This window comes from Rhinopithecus bieti, unplaced genomic scaffold (genome assembly GCF_001698545.2).
Source record: "Rhinopithecus bieti isolate Rb0 unplaced genomic scaffold, ASM169854v2 scaffold_25940, whole genome shotgun sequence".
In the NCBI taxonomy this organism is placed as follows: Eukaryota; Metazoa; Chordata; class Mammalia; order Primates; family Cercopithecidae; genus Rhinopithecus; species Rhinopithecus bieti.
This window is the reverse complement of record NW_016811810.1, coordinates 693,039-717,162: the sequence shown is the minus strand read 5'-3', so window position 1 is coordinate 717,162 and position 24,124 is coordinate 693,039. Positions and strand designations below refer to the sequence as shown.

Genomic DNA, 24,124 nt, shown 5'->3' with positions numbered 1-24,124 from the left:
TGTTGGGGTGCACGAGGTGTTGCAGGCCTGATGTGGAGGGGAGTCTGCCTGGCCCTGGAGAGTCAGGGAAGGGTTCCTGGGACAGATGTGACAGTCTGGCTGTGAGTACAGGCTGAGTTGCAGCTTGCAACTCCTGGAAGTTCCTGGAGGCTCAGCTGGATGTTCAGCTTGTAGTCTTGAGGTGCACTTGGGAGGAGTGCTTCTCCTCCTATTGGGTGAGGAATGACCTGCAGTAGAATTTGGCTCAGGCCTTTCCTGTGGCTTTCTGTCTCAGCCTTAGTAGGGAGAAGCAGTTTAGAGAATTTTTCCCAAAGTGGTTAAAGTATCAAATGCCTGCTGCTCTTTCTTACACATTTTTGTTTTTTTTTTTTTGGTCTTAAAATGTAGCTTTCATTTTATCTGGTTTAAAACAATATGTGCTTATTATAACAAATGAGGAAGAGCAGGGAATAAAATAAAAAGTACCACATGGAGATAGCCCACAACTCATGGGCAAAGTTTTAAAAATTAAATTAGGAAGTATTTTAAACATACCAAATGTTACAGGGAATACTACACACGCACATATCCACCATTCACATTTAAAAAATGTTCACAGTTGGCCATATTGCTTTAGCTATTTTCAAAGGAAATAAATGCCAATATATTTGCCTAGAGACAATTGGCTCCTCGGCTTCCACCCTTGCCTGCTACATCTGTTCCACACATAGATCATTTCACACCTTGGCTCCAAGTCTAGGCACTAAGTGTACTCACTGCTGAGAGAGTGGCTTTGCTTCTGGGTGCTTTCTGTAGACGGAGTTAGGAAAAGTCTGTATGCATGTACACATACATGAGAACGCACATATATATCTGAGCCCATATGCCTACATATATGTACACATGTGTATATCCCTGCATCTGCACCATAGACATGCATGTAGCATCTGCCCTTGCTTTCCGGCACTTCTCCAGAGGGGGCTTGCCTTCCTGCATCCATGTGTGTCATTTCTTCCCGAGTGAGACTCGGGCTCCCAACATCAGCACATCTACTCAGATGCTCAGTCCTGTCCTACCTGAGATAGTTGCAGGGTAGCTTTGACCATACCGCTGCAGAAAACCAACCCGCTAAGAAGAATCCAGGATTTCCTCCTTCGCCCAGGGCTTCTTTATCTCCACAGTGTTCTGTAACTGTTGTGAAACCTTGCCCGTCATTTGTTCGGTTTATTCTAATATAGTTGATGGTTTTGATCGCTTGTTAATGATATTTTCCCCAATTGTTTATTGCTAAACTATAGAAATAACTTTTTTTTCCTGACTGTATCACTTTGCTAAATGTACTAGAAAGTTCAAGTTTCATTGTAGATTCCATAGCGTTTTCTCTGACCCTGGTTTTGTTTTCTGTGAGTAATTGCCTTTGTGCCTTTTCTTCCGTTTTCTCGCTTTAGTGCCCTGAGTAGGACCTCTATGACAATGCTGAGAAGTCCTGAGGGCCGACATACCTGCATTGCTTCCAATCATGGGCCACTATCTTGAGGCCAGGGAATCTGCCTGTCTTGTTCACCAGCAAGCTTAGTGCCTGTACTAGCAAGCTTAGTACATACTGAAATAAGTGGATAACTCATAGATGTATGGCAGGGATATTAACTCGTGTCATATTTCCACATTGTATTGATTGATTGATTGAGATAGAGTCTCACTCTGTCCCCCACGCTGGAGTGCAGTGGTGTGATCATTGCAACCTCAGCCTCCTGGGCTCGGGTGATCATCCCACCTCAGTCTCCCAAGTAGCTGGGGCCACAGGTGTGTGCCACCTTCCCTGGCTAATTTTAAATTTTTTTGTAGAGATGGGGGTCTCACTATGTTGCCCAGGTTGGTCTTGAACTCCTGGGCTTAAGTGTTCTTTCCACCTTGGCCTCCCAAGTGTTGGGATTACAGGTGTGAGCCACCATGCCCAGTCATGTTTTTATTTGTTTTTGTTTATAAATAAAATATTTTCTCTTTGTGTTCACATTCCCATTTGGTAAAATGATAAATATCAAACATACCGCAAACAGGGCTAAAACCAAGTGGATCTGTGGTTTATCGCCTGAGCACCCGCCGTGCCTACCGTGTTTAGGTGGTTTTGCGTTACACTGTTCGCTGTCTCTGAAGTTCTCTGTGGGTTTCTATAAAGACTGTTGGTCATTTTCTTCCAGCAGTTCCAGATGTGCCATAGCCAGTGTCTTGAGGCGCATTTGGAACTGAGCGCACAGTGGGTTTGGTCCGGGCTTACGATGCCGCGTGGCTCGTTTTAGGGGCTGCTCACCAGCGGAGTGGAGTTTGAGTCTCTCCCTGCGGCGCTTTCTCTTCCGGCTGAATCTGGTCTGTACCCAGTGACGCTCGTCGGGGTCCCGCAGACGACTGGAACGATCACTGTGAACGGTAAGGAGAGTCCCTTCATGGTTTCCGCTCAGGAGGGTCTGCTGCACCCTTGCATGGCCTCCGTGAGGTCCAGAGCCGATCGCCCGTCCTGCCAGTCCTAACCAGTTAGAAGATAATGAAGACCGTGTTTCTTCAGGAAGCGTGAAAAAAACCTGTTCGTGAGGTGCAGGATGTGTGGTGGTGGGAGGGGTCCTTCCTGTGCTCTGACCCTACTGCCCACGCCCTTCCTCCCTCTGCTTCGTCTCCCTCCAGTGAGCGTTCCTTCCTCCTGCTCCTTCTCGCTGGAACTCCTCAGAGGGTGTCTACACAGGCTGAATCTCCGCCTCTGCAGGGGGCCTTTAACCCTCTGCATCCTGGACTCAGCCCTTTTCACTTCACCAAAACTCCTGTCACAAGCAGTATTTTTTTGGGCTAAATCCAGGGCCTACTTTTCAGTTTTTTTCCCCTAAATTCGCTCCTCAGTGCCCTTTGAGTCCCTGGCTGACCCTCCACTAGGCATGCCCTCTCCTCTGGCTGCTGTGAGCCTGCCCCTCCGGATGCTTTACTGGCTCTCTGGCCTTTCTATTTGGGTCTCTCTTGTCTTCTGCAGCCCACCCGTTTCAGCCAGGCCTTCCTCACACCCCACTTCTTTCCTTCCTCACCCCTCATCCTGTGTTCCCTGGCCCTGTTAACTCTTTCTCTTCCACAGGCTATCTTAGGTGATCCCACCAATGCCCTTGACCTTCCTGTCTTCCAGTTCCTCCAATGTGCAGATGATTTCCAGGGCTGGGCTTCTTCCCAGCCTGCACCTCCAGCCCTTCCCAGCTGGCTCCTGAGCACCTCTCATACAATAGGTGCAAACCAGAACTCCCTACCTCGCCTCCCCAAAGCTGCCCCTGCCCCCGTCAAGCCTCCATCTCAGCGCAGGCATCCCCATCAGCCATTTGCCTTAATGGGTTCTTGGGCATCATCCTTGACCCTCGTTGTCTGTCACAGCACCTCCACGTCCCCTCCCTCAGTGCTTCCTGAGAACTGCCACTTCTGTCCACCTCCACTGCCCCTTCCTGTCTTACAGATTATAACTCTTCTAGGGTTTGTCAGAAAAGCATTGGGACTGGTGTTTTTGCCCTGGTTTTGCTTGCTAATAGACCCACTTCCCATCTGTGGCCCAGCAATCTTCCTAGTGCGAATCTGCTCCTGACATCTCTCAACTGGGAGCCTCACAGCTGTCACCAGGCCCTTGTTATCAAGGCCCAGTCTTTAAGTGTTGCTTTGGAGCCCATTGTGGTCTGGCGCCTGCTGGCCTCCGCAACCTCCTCTCTGCCCCTCTGCGCCTACTTCAGTCTCCAAAGACTCTTTAGTTCTGGCAGTTTTCCAGGCTTTCTGAGGCTTTACCTGTGCCGCATTGAGTGCTTATCACTCTGGTTGGCTCCTGGGCTTCCCTCAGTCCTCAGCACAGGCTTCCCTTCCTTCGGGAGCCTTCCTCGGCATGTGCTCGCTGGTCTAGGCCCCTGGTCGGTAGTCTCCTTCCTGACTCTGTGCGATAGATTCCTTACTGGCCCTGGGTGTCTGGCTCAGCTGCAGCTCCATGCCTAGTGTGGAGCCTAGCACACAGTAGGTCTTCAGTATGTGTTTGTTGGCTGGAAGAGCAAACGTTTGCTGGAAGGGTGCTCCCTACGGGTGAGTGAGGCAGGTGTCATTGTAGGTGAGGGTGTGCTGCCCCAAGTAGGAAGATGGAGTGGAGTGGCCGTGGGAGCAAATGACTCTGGGCATGGACCCAGTGGGGAGAGTGGGTTGGTCAGTGACCCTGAGGCTTGAAGGCTAACTAGGGACTATTCAAATGAATGGGGCTGGGCTGTGGGGGGAGTACACAGGGGGCAGAAAGAGAGTTCCAGGCAGAAAGAACAACGTGGTGGTAAGAGAGAACATAGTGCATTTGGGGAACCTGGGGATGGTCAGAGTGGGTGGTCCAGGCCAGGGTGGCAGGAATGAGACAGGCTGGAAGGGAGGCAGAGTGCCGACCTGGGGTCTTACACACTGTGCCAAAGGATGCCGGCTTTCTCCGGAGGGCAGTGGGGCTGCTGCATTCTTTGAAGAGAGATGTGGTCGGGTGGGCCATTCAGAGCCATCCTCAGGATCCAGGACCCCTGTTGAGATGGGAAGGACTGGAGGCAGGGACACCAGTGATCAAGCTTCAGCGATGACCCAGGAAGAAAGGGACAGAGGTAGGACCATAGCCATGGCCTGGCAGTGGAGCATAGGAGATATGAATAGATGAGAGAGGAGTAATGAGGAGTGAAGGGCTTGATTCCGAATAACATGTAACCCATAGCTAGTATGTTCACAGATGAGGAGTCAGAGCCTTAGTCACACAGTTCTTAGTTGTTTATCCTGGGTCCACACTAGGGAGTGTTCATTTTTGGCGCGCTTTGGGAACAAAGTCGAAAGGACTGACCTCGTATTATCAGACATTGTAATGTACTATTTGTCATCAGCCTTTTGGGTTTTTATGGCAGTTATTTTAAGCAACGGGTAAGAAAAGGAAAATGGTTTAAATTAAGAATTGCAAAACAATGGCTGCTTAGCAGACAAAACCGCGTCATGCCAGGTTTTGTAGAAGGGACATTAGTGCTGGATGTGGTTCTGGGGAGGAGAATGTTTGCCAGTTAAAGATGTCTTGGAAGAGGTATACTTTAGAGGAGGCGCGGCTGCTCTGAATGGGAGTTACGTTGGTAGGGCAGCTTCAGGCTGGCAGGAGGTGAGCGCAGGGCTGACTGAGGCTGTGTAAGGTCCCTGATTTGCCCTTGAGGGAGTGCCTGCCTCTCCTTTTAGTATGGAATAGTTTCATATGAATGCAAAAATGTTGTCACCCTAGGCATCTAGCCACAGGGTATTGTTTAATTTTGTTATAGAGTGAATGTTGTTTATAGTAATTATCTTGTGAAATTTCGAAAGCCATTTTAAAGCTTTGCTTAAACAATTTCAAGTGCTTATCTAACCAGTGGACTTTTTTTTTTTTTTTTTTAACATGGGAAATTTGCTAATCTTAAATTATGGTGCTTATACACATACAGCACATCTGCCGTTATCAGCAGCAGCTACGATAACAATTGGCTCGTGAACTTTCATCTTTCAGCAGAAGAGTTTGAAGCATTTTTCAAATACTCATTAAGTCACATTATGTCCTGGGAAATAATATTAATGTTCTCGTTTTAGAGATGGATAAATCTGAAACGCAAATGAGTAAAGGGGTGAGAGACTGATTATTAAGGAGACATTTATGGTTTACAAGGACCTTCACTTATATAGTCTTTCATTTGGACCCAGGCCAGCCTTGTGTGACAGGAATGCAGATGCTGTTATCCTCCCCATCACCTACAGGGCCAGTGAGGGTCATGGGGTTGAGGGCGGGAGTGTGGGTGAGTGCCAGCGGGCCCTGGGCAACTTCAGAACTCAGGTCTTCTGGAGAGGAGCCCCGTGCTCTTCGCACTGCTTCGGCCGTGGGTGTGAGACCCAAAGCCTTGCCAGTGGAGTGAAGATGCTCATTTTCTGTTCCAGGTTACCATACCACGGTCTTCGGCGTGTTCAGTGACTGTTTGCTGGATAACCTGCCGGGAGTAAAAACCAGTGGCTCCACAGTTGAAGTCATTCCCGCTTTGCCGAGACTACAGATCAGCACCTCTCTGCCCAGGTAGTGTGTACGACTGTCACAGACCAGAGTGGCTCTGAGGCATCATTGTTTTTTTTGGTCCTCTCTCTCTCTCTATTTTTTAATGGCACAAAGAGCCTGTAATTCTTATGACTAGAATATAGGTGAAGGATTTCTTTAACATAAGCAACATCAATATGCTTTGCTTAAAACGAATTAGAACAAACTTGAAATCTCTCTTACCATGATCAGAAGAGAATGTGAAATTAGCCTTGGAATCATAATTCTTTTGAAAACAAAATTAGGGAATTTAGGAATTCCCTTAAAATATAGGGAATTTTGGCCAGGCGTGGTGGCTCATGCCTGTAATCCCAGGCGAGGCCCGAGGCGGGTGCATCATGAGGTTCAGGCGATTGAGACCATCCTGGCTAACACGGTAGAAACCCCATCCTGTACTAAAAAAAAAAAAAAAAAAAAAAAAAAAAAATAGGGGCCGGGTGTGGTGGCAGGCACCAGTAGTCCCAGGTACTTGGGGGGCTGAGGCAAAAGAATGGCATGAATGTGGGAGGCAGAGCTTGCAGTGGCCGAGATCGTGCCACTGCACTCCAGCCTGGGTGACAGAGCGAGACTCCATCTCAAAAAAAAAAGGGGGGGGGGATTTTAATTAAACTTTTATATTATATTATTTAATTAATTAATTTTTTGAGACAGAGTCCCTCTCTGTTGCCCAGGCTGGAGTGCAGTGTTGTGATCTCGGCTCACTGCAACCTCCACCTCCCAGGTTCAAGCGATCCTCCCACCTCAGCCTCCTGAGTAGCTGGGACTACAAGTTCCCACCACTATGTCTGGCTAATTTTTGTATTTTTTGTGGAGATGGGGTTTCGCCATGTTGCCCGGGCTGGTCTCGAACTCCTGGGTTCAAACAATCCACCCATCTTGGCCTCCCAAAGTGCTGGGATTATAGGTGTGAGCCACCGTGCTCAGCCAACTCTTATCTTCTAAGAAATAGTTTTGATCTTACTTGTTTTTTAGCATTATAGGAAAACATAAAGAAGAAAGAAAAAGAAATCTCATGAGTCCCAGAAGCAATTAGTATAAATAATTTGTTGTGATATTTCCTTCCAGTGTTTTATCCATCCTATTTAAAAATAAGTATTTGAATAGTTGAGATTACACGACATCATATATGGTATTATAGGTTACTTTTTGCATAACCACATAATGTAAGCTTTTCTTCATGCTTTTACAAATTCTGGAGAAAATTCAATTTTAATTGCTTCAGCAAAGCGTATCATAAAGATATCTCAAAATTGCATACCCATTAATTTCCTTGCTATTGGAATTTGCGATGTTCTCAGTTTTTTTTTTTTTTTTTGACAGAGACTTGCTCTGTTGCCCAGGCTGGAGTGCCGTGGCACAATCTTGGCTCACTGCAACCTCCACCTCCTAGGTTCAAGCAATTCTCCTGCTTCAGCCTCCAGAGTAGCTGGGATTATAGGTACCCGCCACCATGCCCAGCTAATTTTTGTGTTTTTAGTAGAGATGGAGCTTTGCCACATTGGCCAGGCTGGTCTCAAACTCCTGACCTCAAGTGATCTGCCCGCCTCTGCCTCCCAAAGTGCTGGGATTATAGGCACGAGCTACCACGCCCAGCCTGTTCTTAATTTTTGCACTTACGAATAATACTTAACGGATACCCTTTTGGCCATTTTTATCAAATGTGTCTTGGGATTTTCTGAAATGTTTTTAAAGCCCATTCATGTGTTTAATAGGCACTTTCATTTGCCAGTTGCTGTGCTGGGTACTAGGGCTGTAGCAGTGATCATGACAGTGCTGGTCTCTGTCCTCATGGGAATTTCTGTCAAGCGGGGAAATTGACAAGTCGCGGAATAATCACAGTGCACTGTCCTCAGGACTCTGATGGGGAAGGTCCCACGTGCTGGGGGAGGTCACGAACTCAGGGAAGAGTTCTTCCAGGAGGCAACACCAAGCTCGATGTGGGGGAGGGGGAACTGGCTGGGTACAGGGGCAGGCAGGGCGGTCTTCTGACAGAGAAAAGAGAGGTGGAGACACTGACGTATAATTGGGGAATAAAATGAAACACATACAACATTTACTGGAAAGGGATCATAGACCTGAGTGTAAAAGCTGAAAGTATCTAACTTCTAGAAGAAAATAAAGGAAAATTATCGTGACCTTGAATTGGGCAGAGTTCTTTGATGTGACACCAAAAGCAGGATCCCTGGAAGAAAACATTGCAGATTGGACTTCATCAAAATTAAAAGCTTTTACGCTTCCAAAGATACCATTAAGAGAATGAAAGTTACAGACTGGAAGAAAATATTTGCATATTAAATATCTGATAAAGAGCTTATATTCACGTTAAGAACTCTTAAAACTTAATAAAAAGAAGATGTACAACCTAATTTTAAAAATGGACAAGAAATATGAGTAGCTGTTTCACCACAAGGTATACAAATAGCTCGTAAGCAACCTGGAAGGATGGTGGACATCTTTAGTCTCTGGACTGGCACCACGTGAGGCTCCAGTTCACACCCGCTCAGGGGGCTCACGAGAGCAGGGCTGCAAGGAGACGCTGGATGCCTCATGCGAGGCCGATAGGGATGCTGATGGGACACCCCTTTTGAATACACATTGGCAGTTTCTTCAGAAGTTACACATAAGTTTACCATATGACCCAACAGTTCCACTTCTAGGTACCTGCTCAAGACACCGGAACACATATGTTGACACAGAAACCTGTGCGCGAGTGTTCCTAGCAGCATCGTTCACAGTCAGAAAACTGGAAAGGGCCCAGATGGCCATCAGCTGGTGAATGGTCAGCAGAATGCGGTGCGTCCCTGCAGTGGAACACCACTCCACAACGAAGGGACCAATGAGCACGCGCCCCAGTGCAGACCAGCCTCAGAGGCGAGTTGCTGAGTGCAAGAAGCCAGATGCGAGAGGTGCAGAGCGTGAGTCCTGTGATGTGAAACATCCAGAAAGCAGGTCTCTAGCGGCGGGACACAGCTCAGCGGCTGCCTGAGGCTGCCAGTGGTGTGGGGACTAAACTGATTGGAAGTACTCCTGTGGCATCTCTTTGGGGTGCTGCAAGTGTTTTAAAATTGGGTATCAGGCCGGGCCCTGTGGCTCAACGCCTGTAATCCCAGCACTTTGGGAGGCCGAGGCCGGCAGATCACCTGAGGTCAGGAGTTCAAGACCAGCCTGGCCAACATGGTGAAACCCCGTCTCTACTGAAAAAATACAGAAATTAGCTGGGCGTGGTTGCAGGCGCCCATAATCCCAGCTACTTGGGAGGCTGAGGCAGGAGAATCGCTTGAACCTCGAGGCAGAGGTTGCAGAAAGCCGAGATCGCACCACTGCACTCCAGCCTGGGGGACAAAGAGCGAGACTTCGTCTCAAAACAAAAACAAAACAAAACAAAACAAAACAAAAAAACACTGGGTATCAGTGATGTATAAATTTACCAAAAATTATTGCATTGCATACTTAAGCTAGGTGGATTTTATATCTCCACACACTGTTTAGAAAGATGAATTTTGGCAAGACTTCAGTGTTGGATGGACACATGATTTCCGCTGAGCCTGCCACCAGGACTTCCCGGGCCTGGACACTTCTGAGCCCATTAGCTTGAACAGCCAGACACGCAGACTCCCAGCTCTGGCTTTGGCTGCTGAATTCTGCCACTGCTGTCTGTAGAACTGTGGCAGCCAGTGGGCGCTAGGCTAGGAAGGACAGCAGCTTCAGCTACAGTTTCATGGCACGTGCTTGCAGGCCTGTACAGAGCACAAGCCGCCCAACAAAAGCTGGAGGTGAGCCCGGAGAGCTCATAAAGGAGATCGCGGCTCCGGCTCCAGCTTAGCGAGCCCCAGCCAGCGCTCCAGCAAAAGGGCAGGGGGTGGCTTAAGGCGAAGAAATGCTAAGGGCAGCTATTACCAAAAGGGAAACATAACTTGAGAAGAGGTACTTTAACTTTGTCATTTGGCTAATGACATTTGGCTAATAAGGCCTCCCCGAGGGTCCCTGCCAGCTGTAAAAGGCAGTGAAGAAAGCAGGTCCTCTAGCTGCTTCTCTTTGCCCACCCCACATTTTTCTCCTGTGTTTAGAATCGTTTCCAAAGATAATGCCTCTGACCCCCCATTTTTATTGTCCCGTGGATGCAGTGTGACGGGGGTGCATGCATGCTCTGGTACCTGCTACCTCAAAACAAGAAGATGTGCCGCTGTCGGCGGCCACCACGGCACTGAGCCTGGGCCCTTGGGAGGAAAGTGGATCCCAGCAGGTCCTGCTGAGGACCAGGGGCTGGAGGAGAGGGTCCAGTGGAACCGATTCGGAGTTAAAATGTTTGTTTTTTATTTCTTATTTTAAAACATTGTATATAATGTATATATTTTTCTAAGGTGACTTCCTGAAATAAAATGTGATTATTATTTGAGTTTTGATTGTTATTAATCTAATATGAACATTCCAGTGACTTCTTCATTAAATTTACTCATAAACATTTATTGACACCTACCATGTGCTTCAGGCCCTATGCTATAGGACTAGCAATTAATAAAATGCAATGAATAAAAAATGCCCTCGACCTAGGCTGCTTCCCTTGTATGAGTTAACAGTCTGGAAGGAGGTACTCAGACTAACTAGAGTCAAATTTGCTGACTGGCCCTGTAATATAAAAACAAAGCAGAGGTTGACCCTGTCTTTGGGGTTCAGAAGGCTTCATAGAAGATATGGTATTCTACTGAGCCTGACAAGCTCCACGACACTTGGTCAGATAATCACGCGTGGAAGAAAACGCAGAGGGAACAACGAGTCAACCAATCCAACAAATACAGACCCTGGTGCAGGAGAATTCGGTGCTGTGACGAAAACACAGCGGGTCAGATGAGATGAGATGTCCAGAAGAGGCAGGCCTTCAGAGACAGAAGGCAGGTCACTTTGCGAAGCAGCGTCAGATGGCGAGGCCTGCTTTGCAGGGAGCTTCTCAGGAAAGGCCTCTGCCGAGGAGACACGCAGAGGAGCGGAGCCGGTAAGCAGTGGGTGGGACGCGGCAGAGAGCATTCCAGGATGGGAGTTGGAGGCGCCCAGATGGAGCCTGGCAGGAGTGGTGCCTTGAGCACTGACAGTGACGAGGGCTGAGGTCAGGAGCAGGTGGCCTGATGGTGTCTCCTGTGGAAATGCGTTGTCCCGCCTTTTCCATGGCCAGGCAGCCATGCACAGGGTGAGGCTCACCAGGAGGCAGCCGTGAAGTGTGCAGCAGGCCACTCTGTCCCAGGCCCATTTTGATTACTGCTAGGGTGCTTTTCTGTGTTGCACAGTGGTTCAAGTTTGAGATGCTTATTAATTTGTTCAATACATACTTAGTGAATACCTGCTGTGTGCCAGGTGCCTGGCTAGGTAGGAGCTGATAATGCAGAGATAAAAATACTGTCACGGCTGGGCGCGGTGGCTCACGCCTGTAATCCTAGCACTTTGGGAGGCCGAGACAGGCGGATCACCTGAGGTCAGGAGTTCGAGACCAGCCTGGCCAACATGGCCAAATTCCATCTCTACTAAAAATACAAAAAAATTAGCTGGGCCTGGTGGCATGAGCCTATAATCCTAGCTACTCGGGAGGCTGAGGCAGGAGAATTGCTTGAACCTGGGAGGTGGAGGTTGCAATGAGTGGAGATTGCACCACTGCGCTCCAGCATGAGTGACAGAGCAAGACTATCTCAAAAAAAAAAAAAAAAAAAATTGTCCCTGTCTTGAAAAACCTTTTGGTCCAGTGCAGGGGTGGGGAGTGCAGAGCTACAGGAAGGGCAGCTGAGCCCACAGAATGCTCGGGGGACACAGGCGTGCCAAGCTTCAGACACTGGTGATTTCCCCTTGTAGTTCCTTTGCTGCTCAGACCCAGGGGCTGACTCATCCAACACAGACCACATATTAGGGGCCATCTCCTTAAACAAGAGAGTCTCGTTGGCATAGACCTTACTCCCACCTCCCACAGTTTGCCCGTAGTCCCACATTGGAGTTTCTCTCTGCCAAGAAGCTCCTGGTCCCCCCTCCTCCTAGGAGACTGGACCTGACCTTTGCCCAACCTCTGCAGCCCCTCCTTGGGGGCCTGACCTTGGCTGGAGTGGGGTCCCTGCTGCCATCTCTTTAGTGCCATGGCTTGTTCAGAACTCAGCTCCTTTTCAGTGCCAGCCCGAGTCCTACCCAAGCTCCACTGCTCATGACAACTGGGACGCTGCAGCTGGGACCGTCAGGGCCTGTGTCAGGCCCAGGCCCTGTGACTTTCCGGTCAAGCATTGTTTTGTTTTTTCTCAAAATCCTGTTGTTTGAGACACAAAATCCTGAGTCTTGGCCATGTTTTATTTTTTTCCTGATACCTTCTCTGCAAATCCATATTGACTACAAACTTTTGCTTGAGAAAGGCTGCCTGCTAAAAGATGGGAAGAAGCCCTTTGTGGTAAGGACACAAATCCAATTTTCCTTCCTTGACAGAGGAAGTTTATTTCTTGACTCATGAACATTAAAGATACTTAAATTCCAAGGAGCTCACCTTGATTTATGATGCAATTATTTCACCAAGATTTGGTTTGGATGCAGAAGCTCCTCTGTCAGAGTCTGCATCTGGAAGCCCCCAGGAAACACGTGCCCAGTGCTGTGAGCTTGGCTTGTGTTAAGCAGCATTTCTTGCCTTGGATGGCAGAGGTATGAGTCTGGAGCATTCTTTTCTGTCCTTCGGACCAAGTAGTGTGTGACACCAAGTGCTCCCATGGCATGGGAAGCAGATCCAACTCCGATCCTGTGCGCTGTGACCGGGAGCAGGGCCGGGAGGAGCTGGGCATCGGAAAGACTGCTGGAGAGTGTCTGGGGTGGGGTGGTCCACAGTCCACTTAGTTGACTTCATGAGCCATTTCTTGTTGCACTAAGCACACGATGTTGGCTCAAGTATGTTGGACTAATTGTGGCTCTCTGTGGAAATCCTTCAGGGACAGGAAGAAGGTAGTGGGGTACTCAGGAAACCTTCAGGCCCCAGGAGAACATGTCGGCCTCTCCACTCTAGCCACCTTCTCTGGCTGCCCCTTTGTTCTGTGGCCAGACTTCTCCAGGGAGCCATGTGTGTTTAACCTCACCTGTCACATGCCTCTATTTGTCGTCCGCTGGTACTTGTTCCCATTGTGCTACCAGATATATTTTCTCTGTGATCACCAGTGACCTCCTTCCCAACCCACTGTTCGCAGCCTGTGGGTTGGGAAGGACACAACCAGGACAGTTAACATTGTGGATTCAGCTAAAGTCAGTAGAAGTCAGGCGAGGGCTTACAGGCTGAGAGCTTGAGTGCAGGAGCCTCAGGGAGGCCCTAGCCTCTGCGCTGCATGTTCATCTGGCTTGGCTGCATTGGCCTGTCCTGTAGTCCAGGGCCTCACCTGACTGGTGTGAGGATGGAGCCCCACAGATACTGCCTGACCCCAGGGCCTGGCCCAGCTGCCCTCGTGTGACACCAGGTGTTGGTGGGCATTCCTCACGGTTTGTACCTGTAGGAAGAGGTCTGTGGGACAGCCTCTCATTTCTCTTTGACCTCAGCTCTCATGTTGTCAGCTGGAATGGTTGGTATACGTTTTCCTCTTAAATCTGTGGATTTTCCCAAGGCACTTCTAAGCATGACATTTTTTAGATTTTGAGAGAACAGTGCCCTCATGGTTTATTTGAATCAATTCATTGTTTAATTTTTATCCTCCAAACTTAGTAATGAAGTATTTTTATGCTTCACATATGCATGAGAAATGAACGCTGAGTGAGGGTGTTCATGTTTATGACACACAAAGACCTGGACGTGTCTCATGAGGAAAGCATGAGGCATGTGGCAGCTCATTTTCCATTCCTGATAGCTGGGTACTGAACTCCGTGTGTGTGAAGCCAAGATTTCGTAGCCCCCGTTTCTGAAATGCATGAGTATGGTGATTTTTCTGCCTGATGTGAGTAATTCTAAAATGGCCTGGCTTCTTCCTTATTTCTTCTTTAAATTTCTTCTTATTATTTTAGATCTGCACATTCATTGCAACCTTCTTCTGGTGATGAAATATCTACTAATGTATCTGTCCAGCTTTACAATGGAGAAAGTCAGCAACTAATCATTAAGTTGGAAAATATTGGAATGGAACCATTGGAGAAACTGGAGGTCACCTCAAAAGTTCTCACCACTAAAGGTAGGTATCGTGAGCAGCTTTGACCCTGGGAGTGTTTGGATTGTTTACTTGTAGAAGAGATACTTTAAATACTCCGTTTTCAGAGAATCTAAAAACTTTGTGGATTCAGTTAAAGTCAGTAGAAGTCAGGCAAGGGCTTGCAGGCTGAGAGCTTGAGTGCAGAAGCCTCGGGGAGGCTTGGTGCCGTCATGACAGTGGGAAACCAGTTCTTCATGAAAGACACTCAGCAGAGGACGGCGGGACCAAGCACACACCTCTGTATCCCCAGTGCACTTTCCCAGGCCTCAACATCCATCAGCTACTCAGCAGAACTATTTCTTCAATGAATGGGAGAGAAGCATTAGCAGGCCTGGGAGGAGTCTGTTTGGGATCCCACCCGTAATGCATCCAGCTCATGTAGTTTGGGGTCAGGGAACCTGTGTTGAAATTAGGACTTCACCATTTACTAGCTTAGCTATTTGCCCTTGGGGAACTGCTACTACTGTGCCTCGATTTCCTCTTGGATAAATAGGGGAGGTAGTATTTAGCACATACATTACAAGACTGAACTAGGGAGGTTGTGTTTGGCAGGACACCTGGTGTGTCAGAGGCTAGTGAGTGCATTGATCAAAGGAGCAGTGTATTGTATAGGAGGAGGGAAAGGTATCAAGAGTAATATGTGGAAATAAAACTGGGTAATGTAATACAGTTAGAGAAATTGTAGACTAGTGAGACCAGACAGAGGATGAAAAAGAGAAAGCAAGTTAGCAGGCTTTTGGGGGTGTTTTACGTGCTTTTGACGTATGGGTGAGATGAACCAGGCATACAATGGGAGTTTGACTGGTTCTGGTTAAGTTTCCAGTAGACGATGTACTAATCACACGTTACTTCCTGGCAGAGGGCTCCCTCCCCATGCTAATGACATTCTAATGTGAAAAACCAAGTTTATTAGGGGTAGAGCCACAGACCCTCTGGTTAGTTCCAGCTTGAGGGAAGGCCCAGGGCTGAGCTTGGAGGAATTTGCAGGCAAAGAATTATGTCATGAGAGGATGAGTTTGGAGTGTGTAAGAAAGGGTGAATTTGGGCTTGTACCACTCTGGAGAATTTCAGGGTATCTTGTATTCCCGTATTTCTTCCACTGATTTTGATAGAAATCTGTGTCTGTAGGAAGTAAAGCATGAAGCTTTGCATCTGCATTGTCTAACCCATTCTCCCGGTGGGTCTGTGTCTGCCCTGGAAGGAGCCTTGCCCTGGGGAGTGACCCAGGCCTGTCCTTTAGTGATTCGTGTGCATGGTCATGGGACGGGAGCTGTGGGGCAGCTCACCTTGTGTTCTTGCTCAGGAGGGCCAGGTGTGCCTAGAGCAGGGAGTGGGGGTGGAGCAGGAACACCTGTAGCTTCTCGGTGCACATTCATTTTATTTTTTTTTGTCTTGAATCCTTCCCTTTTTGGTGGGATGTTTTTTCCTTTTTCCTTTCAGTGCTAGTCACACAACATGGAGTAACAAGTATATTTTTTATTGAGCGAGGCCATAAGTGGCAAATTGTTACATGCTAAATAGTTATTAAAAATGCAAGTCTGATGTGTTCATCTTACTACCTTGCCCCTGAGGAGTGGTTCTTGCACTCATCTAAGGCTTTGCTTCAGCCCTAAGGAGGTCACAGTGAGGTGGTCCCATCCCCTGGGAAGCCAGGGCCCAGTATAGAACCTGCTGGCAGTTGTTAACTTGGCATGGTTTCTGCACAAAGATGGCAGAAGAGTAGCATTTTTATTCTACTCTTTCTCTTGAAATCTCCCCCGAACAACAAAGTATGAAGAAACAGTGAAAATAAAACCATTCCCTGTGAAACAAGGAAGTCATTTCAACCCCACGCAACAAAGCATCGGCTACAAGTGTCGTGAAAGCTGGGTTAGAGGGAGGGCGAGAGTGGAAGTGGGACTCTGGGAGGACTAAGGGAAAACTGTTCCCCGAGAGTAGGCATCACAGCACCCAAAAGTACCCCAACAATGAAAGCCAGGCAGAGGGGCCTGGGCAGGCGCCTAGAGCAGCAGGAATGCAGAGGGGTTACCTTTTCTGTGCCAGGTCTTTGGCCAAGAGAGGGGAGGCCAGGGGTGGGAGGGGAAGGAGGCGGTGGATCTCACTGATCACAGAACCTGTGTGTGAAAGGCTTCACTGCAAGCCTCACCTGCATTTTCAACAATAAAAACATGGGCGGCCTGCCTCTGGGATAAGGGAACTAGTGGCATAGCAGCCCAAGCCAAGCTGGATCACAGCTGTCGGGGCTGTGTCCCTCCTTGTGTCATTCCTAGTCCAGGCAGGAGACAGGCCACACCAGAACAGAAAGAATCGCTATGAACAATGGCCGACAAGTGCGAAGCATTTGAGAGGCAAAGATAATGTAAAGCAATAGGAGGTGTGAGGAGGGAGGCAGCTCCTGCCCTGTGCCGGGGCAGCCTGTGAAGAGGTTGGACTAGTGTGGCCTAGAAGTTGAGAAGAAGTACCCAGGAGCGGCAACTGAGACCTCAGAGGAGTGGCCTGACTCCGGTGCTGGAGTCTCTGAGCTCGGGGCACCTAGACCTCTGGGGAGGGCACCGTCTGGCCCTGCTGTTCTGTAAAATAACACTAAGAATGGTACCTACATCTCATTGATTTAACTGAGAATTAAATGAGATAATATGTATGAAGCACTTGGGACAGTGCTTGGCGCATAAGCCCTCAGATTTGTTCTCACACAGGTTACTACTTGCTGTCGTTTAGGTGTGTGTCCCCTGCACCTCTCATGTTGAAATATCATCCCCAGTGTTAGCAGGGGGCCTGGTGGGAGGTTTTGGGTCATGGGGGTGGATCTCTCATGAATGGCTGGGTACTCGAATCATGGGAATGAATGAGTTCTCACTCTGTTAGTTCTCATTAGTGCTGGTGCCTCCTCCCTTCTCCTCCCTCACTGTGTGACCTCCTGCTCCCGTTTTGCTCTCTGCCATGAATGGAAGCTTCCTCAGGCCCTCATCGGAAGCAGAGGCCAGTACTATGCTTGTATAGGATGTGGAATTGTGGGCTCAAATAAAACCTCTTCTCCCTGTCAATTAGCCAGCCTCAGGTATTCCTTTATAGCAGTGCAAAATGAACTAATGTACTGCTACTGTTGCCGCTGCTGCCACCACAACCACCAGTATCACCAGTGCCACCACCACCATCACTGCTACTATCATCGCCACCACCACCATCACTATCATCACCACCATCACCATCATCACTACCATCACTGTCACTACCATTATCACCACCACTGTCACCATCACTACCACTATCACCACCAACACCACCACCAACACCACCACCGCCATCACCATCACTACCAATATCACCACCACCACCACCACCACCACCATTGTCACCATCACTACCACTATCACCATCACCACCACCGTCACTACCACTGTCATTATCACCACCACCCCTGCCATCACCACCACCACTGCCATCACCACCACCATCACTACCACTGTCATCACCACCATCACGATCATCACCACCATCATGATCATCACCACCATCACCATCACTACCACTATCGCCATCACCACTACCATCACTAGCATCACTACCATCACTGTCACTACCATTGTCACCATCACTGTCACCATCACTACCACTATCACCATCACCACCACCACCATCACCATCACCATCACCATCACTACTACTACCACTATCACCATCACCATCACTACCACTATCACCATCACCATCACTACCACTATCATCATCACCACTACCATCACTACCATCACTGTCACTACCATTATCACCATCACCATCACTACCACTATCACCATCACCATCACCATCACTACCACCACCACCACCATCACCATCACTACCACCACCACCACCACCATCACCATCACTATAATCAGTCACTACCATTATCACCACCACCATTATCACCACCACTGTCACCATCACTACCACTTATCACCATCACCACCACCATCACCATCACTACCATTTATCACCATCATCATCACTACCCTCACTACCACTACACCACAACCACCAACTTTCTCCACTGTGACCACCAAAACCACCATCACCACTGTAACCACCACAACCACCCCGTCACCACTGCCACCACCACCATCACCACCACAAACACCACCCCAACCCCCACCACCACCACTACCACTATCAACACAACCACCACCCTCACCACTGCCACCATCACCACCATAACCACCACCACCGTAACTACTGCCATCACTGCTACCACCATCACCATCATTGCCACCACCCCAATCACGTCATCATCAACACAACCACCGCCATCATCACCATCACTACCATAACTACCACAACCACCACCATTACCACTGTCACCATCACCCCTCTCACCACCATCACTACCACCACCACCACCACCACCACCATTACCGCCATCCTCGGACAAGAACCATCACCATCACTGCTGCTACCACTACCACTATCACTACCACCACCACCATCACTATTGCTATTGCCACAGACACCACCATTTTGTAGAGTTGTCATGAGGATTGAAGTTGTTTATCAGATGTCTACCCACTTCTCTGCCTAAGGCTACCACCATTCGACTTCTAATGGCATAGATTCATTTCACCTGCCATTACTTGGTATTTGCAGTCATGTTATTCATTCTGGTGGTGAGAGTGAGGTATATAACAGTGTAGCATTGGGGTTTCAATTTGCTTTTCCCTGATGATAGGTGAAGTTGAGCACTTTTCCAATGTTCTGGTCACTTGTATATCCTCTTTTGTATGAGGCCTTTGCCCTTTTTTCCCCCATTGGTTGTCTTCTCTCTCTCTGTCTCTATCTCTGTTTCTCCCTCCCCTTCCCCATCTCTCCTGACTTGGAGAATTTCTTTATATATACCCTGGGTGTGAGGTCTTTGTTGGACACATGGTGTGACCATCCTCTCCCATACTATGATTTGTTTGCCTTTACCTCTTAGTGGTGGCTTTGGATGAACAGAAGTTCTTAACTTTAATGTGGTTCATTTAATCATTTTTATTTTAAAAATGTTGTTTATTTGTGTCTTATTTTAAAAACTTCGTATACTCTTAGTCTTTGAGAAATTTAATGATACTACCTTAATTTCATGCTTTCCTACCCATCCTCCTTTTGGGACCAATTTAGGTAAGGTAGAAAGTGCTTCTCTGGCATAAAAGCCTTCATCTGGTACTCTGAACTTAATTAATTGGTTATAGAATTTGGTTGATATTTGAACAAGGAAGCTAATATTGAATAACAGAAAATTACAGTCTACATGGCAAACGTTTCTCACATCTCCTGTAATTTACCTTGCCCTCCCAGCTTAGCAACTGGAAAACGTGTTTTCCTTCCCTCAAATAAACTCCATGGTAATTGTGTGCCCAGTATTCATTACAAAATCGCCCATTCTTTCTGGAGCAAAAGTCTTCACCTGCTTCTCTCTTCAGAAATCCGTGAGTGGCTGCTGTTGCCCCTGGCCCCAGTGGCCCTGTGTGGCCCCTGCGGCCCTGTGTGGCCCCTGCGGCCCTGTGTGGCGGAGCCTCTGCACCATGCTCGGCTTCATCTGTGGCCGCCTCTCCTCCTCAGCTGGAGTCGCATTGCTGTCAGGAGCTAATTTTGGCTTCCTGGATGCTCCTGCCATCTGCCATAGATGTGAGGACACACCGTTTCCTCCCTGGGCACGCTGTGCTGACTTCTCCCACCCCTCCTGCCTCCTCAGCTCCGGAGCAGTTATCCTCTGGGCTCTGGCTTGGCTGCCCCTTTTGGAAGGCCTGCCTAAGCCTGGCCTCCTGGGTCTCCTCTTTGCTGCCTCGGGCTGCCCTGACTTAGTGCCACAGGAGGTCTTGCCACTGTGTATGGTGATGGCTTGTTTATCGGTCTCTTTCCCTAATCAGGATATGGTCTCTCCAAGGCAGTGCCTGGGTTTTCTCTTTCATTTCCAGGGCCAGGCACATAGCAGGTTCTCAGTACTGAGTAGTTGGTGACGGAAAGACATTTTGTGGCATGGTCCTGTTAGCCGCATTTCCAGAATGAGGCTGATGGTAGCATGCCTGTCCCTCCTGTTGGCTGAGGGGAGGACATAGACAAGTGGGTGGGAACCACTCTGCAATTTTGAATGTGGGGCATAGCTCTGCCTTAGGTGCTCCCCTCTCCACCCCTGCTCTGTGCGGGTCACTGCTTCCGCTGCTCTGCGTAGATGCCGCCCCTTCCTGGAGAGGCCTTCCTCTGCTTCTTGGTCATCCGAGGTCTCATCTCAAGGTCCAGCTTCTGTCCCACCTTTCTAGGCTACCTTAGCCTTTGGTGTTTCTCTTTTTTTTTTTTTTTGAGATGGAGTATCGCTCTGTTGCCCAGGCTGGAGTGCAGTGGCGCGGTCTTGGCTTGCTGCCACCTCTGCCTCCTAGGTTCAAGTGATTCTCCTGCCTCAACCTCCCAAGTAGCTGGGATTACAGGTGCCCGCCACCATGCCTGGCTAACTTTTTGTGTTTTTAGTAGAGATGTAGTTTCACCAAATTGGCCAGACTGGTCTTGAACTCCTGACCTCAAGTGATCCAACCACCTTGGCCTTCCAAAGTATTCCAAAGTACTGGGATTACAGGCACAAGCAACTGTGCCCAACCATCCTTGGTGTTCCTTATGCCTCTGACTTCATCTAGAACTTATTCTGTATCAACCAGCATTTCCATCCTCAAACTTTTATTATAAAAATACTGAACCATGCAGAAGAGTTGAAAGAATTTTATAGCAAACACTTACATACCAACCATCTAGGCTCTGTGATGAACGTTTTGTTATATTTGCTTTATTACATATCTATCCAGCCTCCTATCCGTCCTTTAATCCATCTTGTTTGTTTATTTATTTATTTATTTATTATTTTTTTTGAGACGGAGTCTTGCTCTGTCACCCAGGCTGGAGTCCAGTGGCAGGATCTCTGCTCACTGCAAGCTCCGCCTCCTGGGTTCACGCCATTCTTCTGCCTCAGCCTCCTGAGTAGCTGCGACTACAGGTGTCTGCCACCATGCCTGGCTAATTTTTTATATTTTTAGTAGAGATGGGGTTTCACCGTGTTAGCCAGGATGGTCTTGATCTCCTGACCTTGTGATCCGTCCACCTTGGCCTCCCAAAGTACTGGGATTACAGGCATGAGCCACTGTGCCGGGCCTGATCCATCTTATTGTTTTAATGCAGTTTAAAGTAAGTTGCAGATTTCAGTATATTTTACCCCAAATGCTGTAGCACATGTATCATTAACTAGAGTTCACTTTTTTTTTTGGTAAAATACATGTGCAGTGACATGTACAAATCTTGTGTACCATTTATTGAGGTTTAGAAATACATGGCTCTGTCTAACGCAAACCCTTATCAGGACATAGTATAGAACATTTCCGCCACCCCAGAAAATTCCCACATGTTCCTTCCAGCCAATCCCTGCCCCAGCCCCGGGGCAAGCCACTCTTTCCATGTACCTGGTCGGCCTAGGAGCACTTCCTAGTGATGACGTAGAAGGCGGGGAGCACTGTGGCAGTGGGACAGAATTCCAAGGGAGATGCTTTTGGCGGTGGTTCACGCCGAGACCGTCAACATGGTCGTCTTCTCTCCCCAGCCCTCGAGCGTAGCTGCCCGCCATGGCTTGCCCACACCTCGTCTGTCTTTGTTATTGTGTAGTTTTCTGTGGTTCTCTCCAGTCGGGGTCCCCAGTCAGTCAGAGGATGCACAGGGCACATAGGGCCACCCTGGCTTTATGCACAGGGAAAGCGAAAGCAGAAGAGGTGGGTGGCCGGCCTCGGGTCACAGGTCAGCTGCATGAGGAACCGGCACAAGAACGAAGGCCTCCTCTTTCCCAGCTCTTGTGACTTTACCTGTAATCATGACAAACGTAAATAGACAGCATGGCAGAGCCATTTTCGAAACAACAGGGTTACGCGTGAAAAATGAAAGCTATCATTCTTTTTTAATTCTTGTTCCAAGCTGCAATACATTTACATGTGGAATTACATTAACGAAAACAAACCATCAGTTTCCAAAATACACAAAGGGAGTAATTCCTGTCACTTTAATCCTATAGCACCGAGCTGCCAGCATGAATGAACAGAGGACCTGCTCTGAGGACATGGCAATATGAGCAGGAGCTACTGGTGGTAGGGAGGGTGAGGGAGGCAGAGCAGAGACAGTATAGGACTTGGTTGAGGATGTTAACTATAGGAGACAGTATAGGATTTGGTTGTGGATGTTAACTATAGGAGACAGTATAGGATTTGGTTGTGGATGTTAACTATAGGAGACAGTATAGGATTTCGTTGTGGATTGATTTTTATTTCAGCATTATCTTTATTCTTAACCCATTGAGCTTAGCTTCTTTGACTGTCTCTAAAATGTCTGCTGTATAAAATTTGGCCACATGGGATGAAACACCCTCTTCTCTGGGTTCCCATATGATTCTCTTTGTACTAAGATAGAGTTATTTTATATCTCAGTGGTAAGAATGGCTTTTACTCAGCTGGGCGTGGTGGCTCACGCCTGTAATTCCAGCACTTTGGGAGGCAGGTGGATCACAAGGTCAGGAGTTCAAGACCAGCCTGGCCAATATGGTGAAACCCCCTGTCTACTAAAAAATACAAAAATTAGCTGCGTGTGGTGGTGGGTGCCTGTAATCTTAGCTACTCGAGAGGCTGAGGCAGGAGAATCGCTTGAACCCAGGAGGTGGAGGTTGCAGTGAGCCGAGATTGTGCCATTGCACTCCAGCCTCTGTCACGGGGCGACAGAGTGAGACCCCGTCTGAAAAACAACAACAACAAACTAAAAAGAATAGCTTTTACACTTAATGCTCTCCACATACCAGGTCTGTGGTACTTCATGTAATTTTTTTCTGATGAAATAATTGCAACCAGTGTAAGAGGTCTTTTTGGGTGGGTGGTGGTGGTGGTCTGTTTATTTCACTGCTGCATCCTTAGCACCTAGGAACTAAGAGCAATGCTTGCCACATAGTAGGTGCTTACATAGTATTAACACTCTTACCAGCTGCATAGGGTTGTTGTAAGTGTGAGATGTTAACGGAGGATGGGGAAAGCTCTTGGGACAACGTTGAGCTTGTTTGCTTTATAGATAACAGTTGTTATTGGTGTGTGCATCGTTTCTGCAGACCACGTTTGCATGCCGATGCCTGGTGCCTGCAAGAGCCTGCCTGTGAACCCTACATCTTGTCCTTACCCTTTTCCTTTTCCTTCCATCCCTGACACCTGGGGGGCACCAAGAGTTCCATCAGGGGCCCCTTCTAGTCTCTGCACACTTCTTCATTCCCTCAGAATAAACTGCTTTTTCTTCAGACATCAACCTTCAGATAAAGAAGTTTCTTGCTTTGTTTTCTCCTCTCATCTTCTTTGCTTTCTTGACTTATTTTAATTCTTACTGTTACAGACTCCCTTTAAAATCCCCTGCATTTTTGCTAAGTTTATGGTAAGGATGCACGATATTAAGGGTCAGACAGACCTTTGTGGGCCTCTCAGGAGTCTAGACTGTCACTGGGGTGAGTGTGTCCCTGTGTTCACAAATCCCTAACACAGCGATGAGTGGGTTTTTTTTTTTTTTTTTTTTTTTTTTTTTTTTGAGATGGAGTCTGGCTCTGTCGTTCAGGCTGGAGTGCAGTGGTGCGATCTAGGGTCATTGCAAGCTCCGCCTCCTGGGTTCACGCCATTCTCCTGCCTCAGCCTCCCGAGTAGCTGGGACTACAGGCACCCGCCACCACACCTGGCTAATTTTTTTTGTATTTTTTAGTAGAGACGGGGTTTCACTGTGTTAGCCAGGATGGTCTCAATCTCCTGACCTCATGATCCGCCCGCCTCAGCCTCCCAAAGTGCTGGGATTATTGGTGTGA

At 48.1% G+C, this 24,124-nt stretch overlaps 1 protein-coding gene across 7 annotated transcripts in view; it reads left to right on the top strand.

Moving 5' to 3' along the window:
- TRAPPC9 (trafficking protein particle complex subunit 9) overlaps positions 1 to 24,124 on the top strand; it is a 745,023-nt gene that overhangs the window by 172,363 nt on the left and 548,536 nt on the right. For all 7 annotated transcript variants that reach the window (XM_017895132.1, XM_017895131.1, XM_017895130.1 and 4 more), the window contains 3 exons: positions 2,277 to 2,403; positions 5,941 to 6,073; positions 14,084 to 14,247. In XM_017895132.1, coding sequence (XP_017750621.1) covers positions 2,277 to 2,403; positions 5,941 to 6,073; positions 14,084 to 14,247 — 424 coding nt within the window. The remainder of the gene's footprint in view (positions 1 to 2,276; positions 2,404 to 5,940; positions 6,074 to 14,083; positions 14,248 to 24,124) is intronic.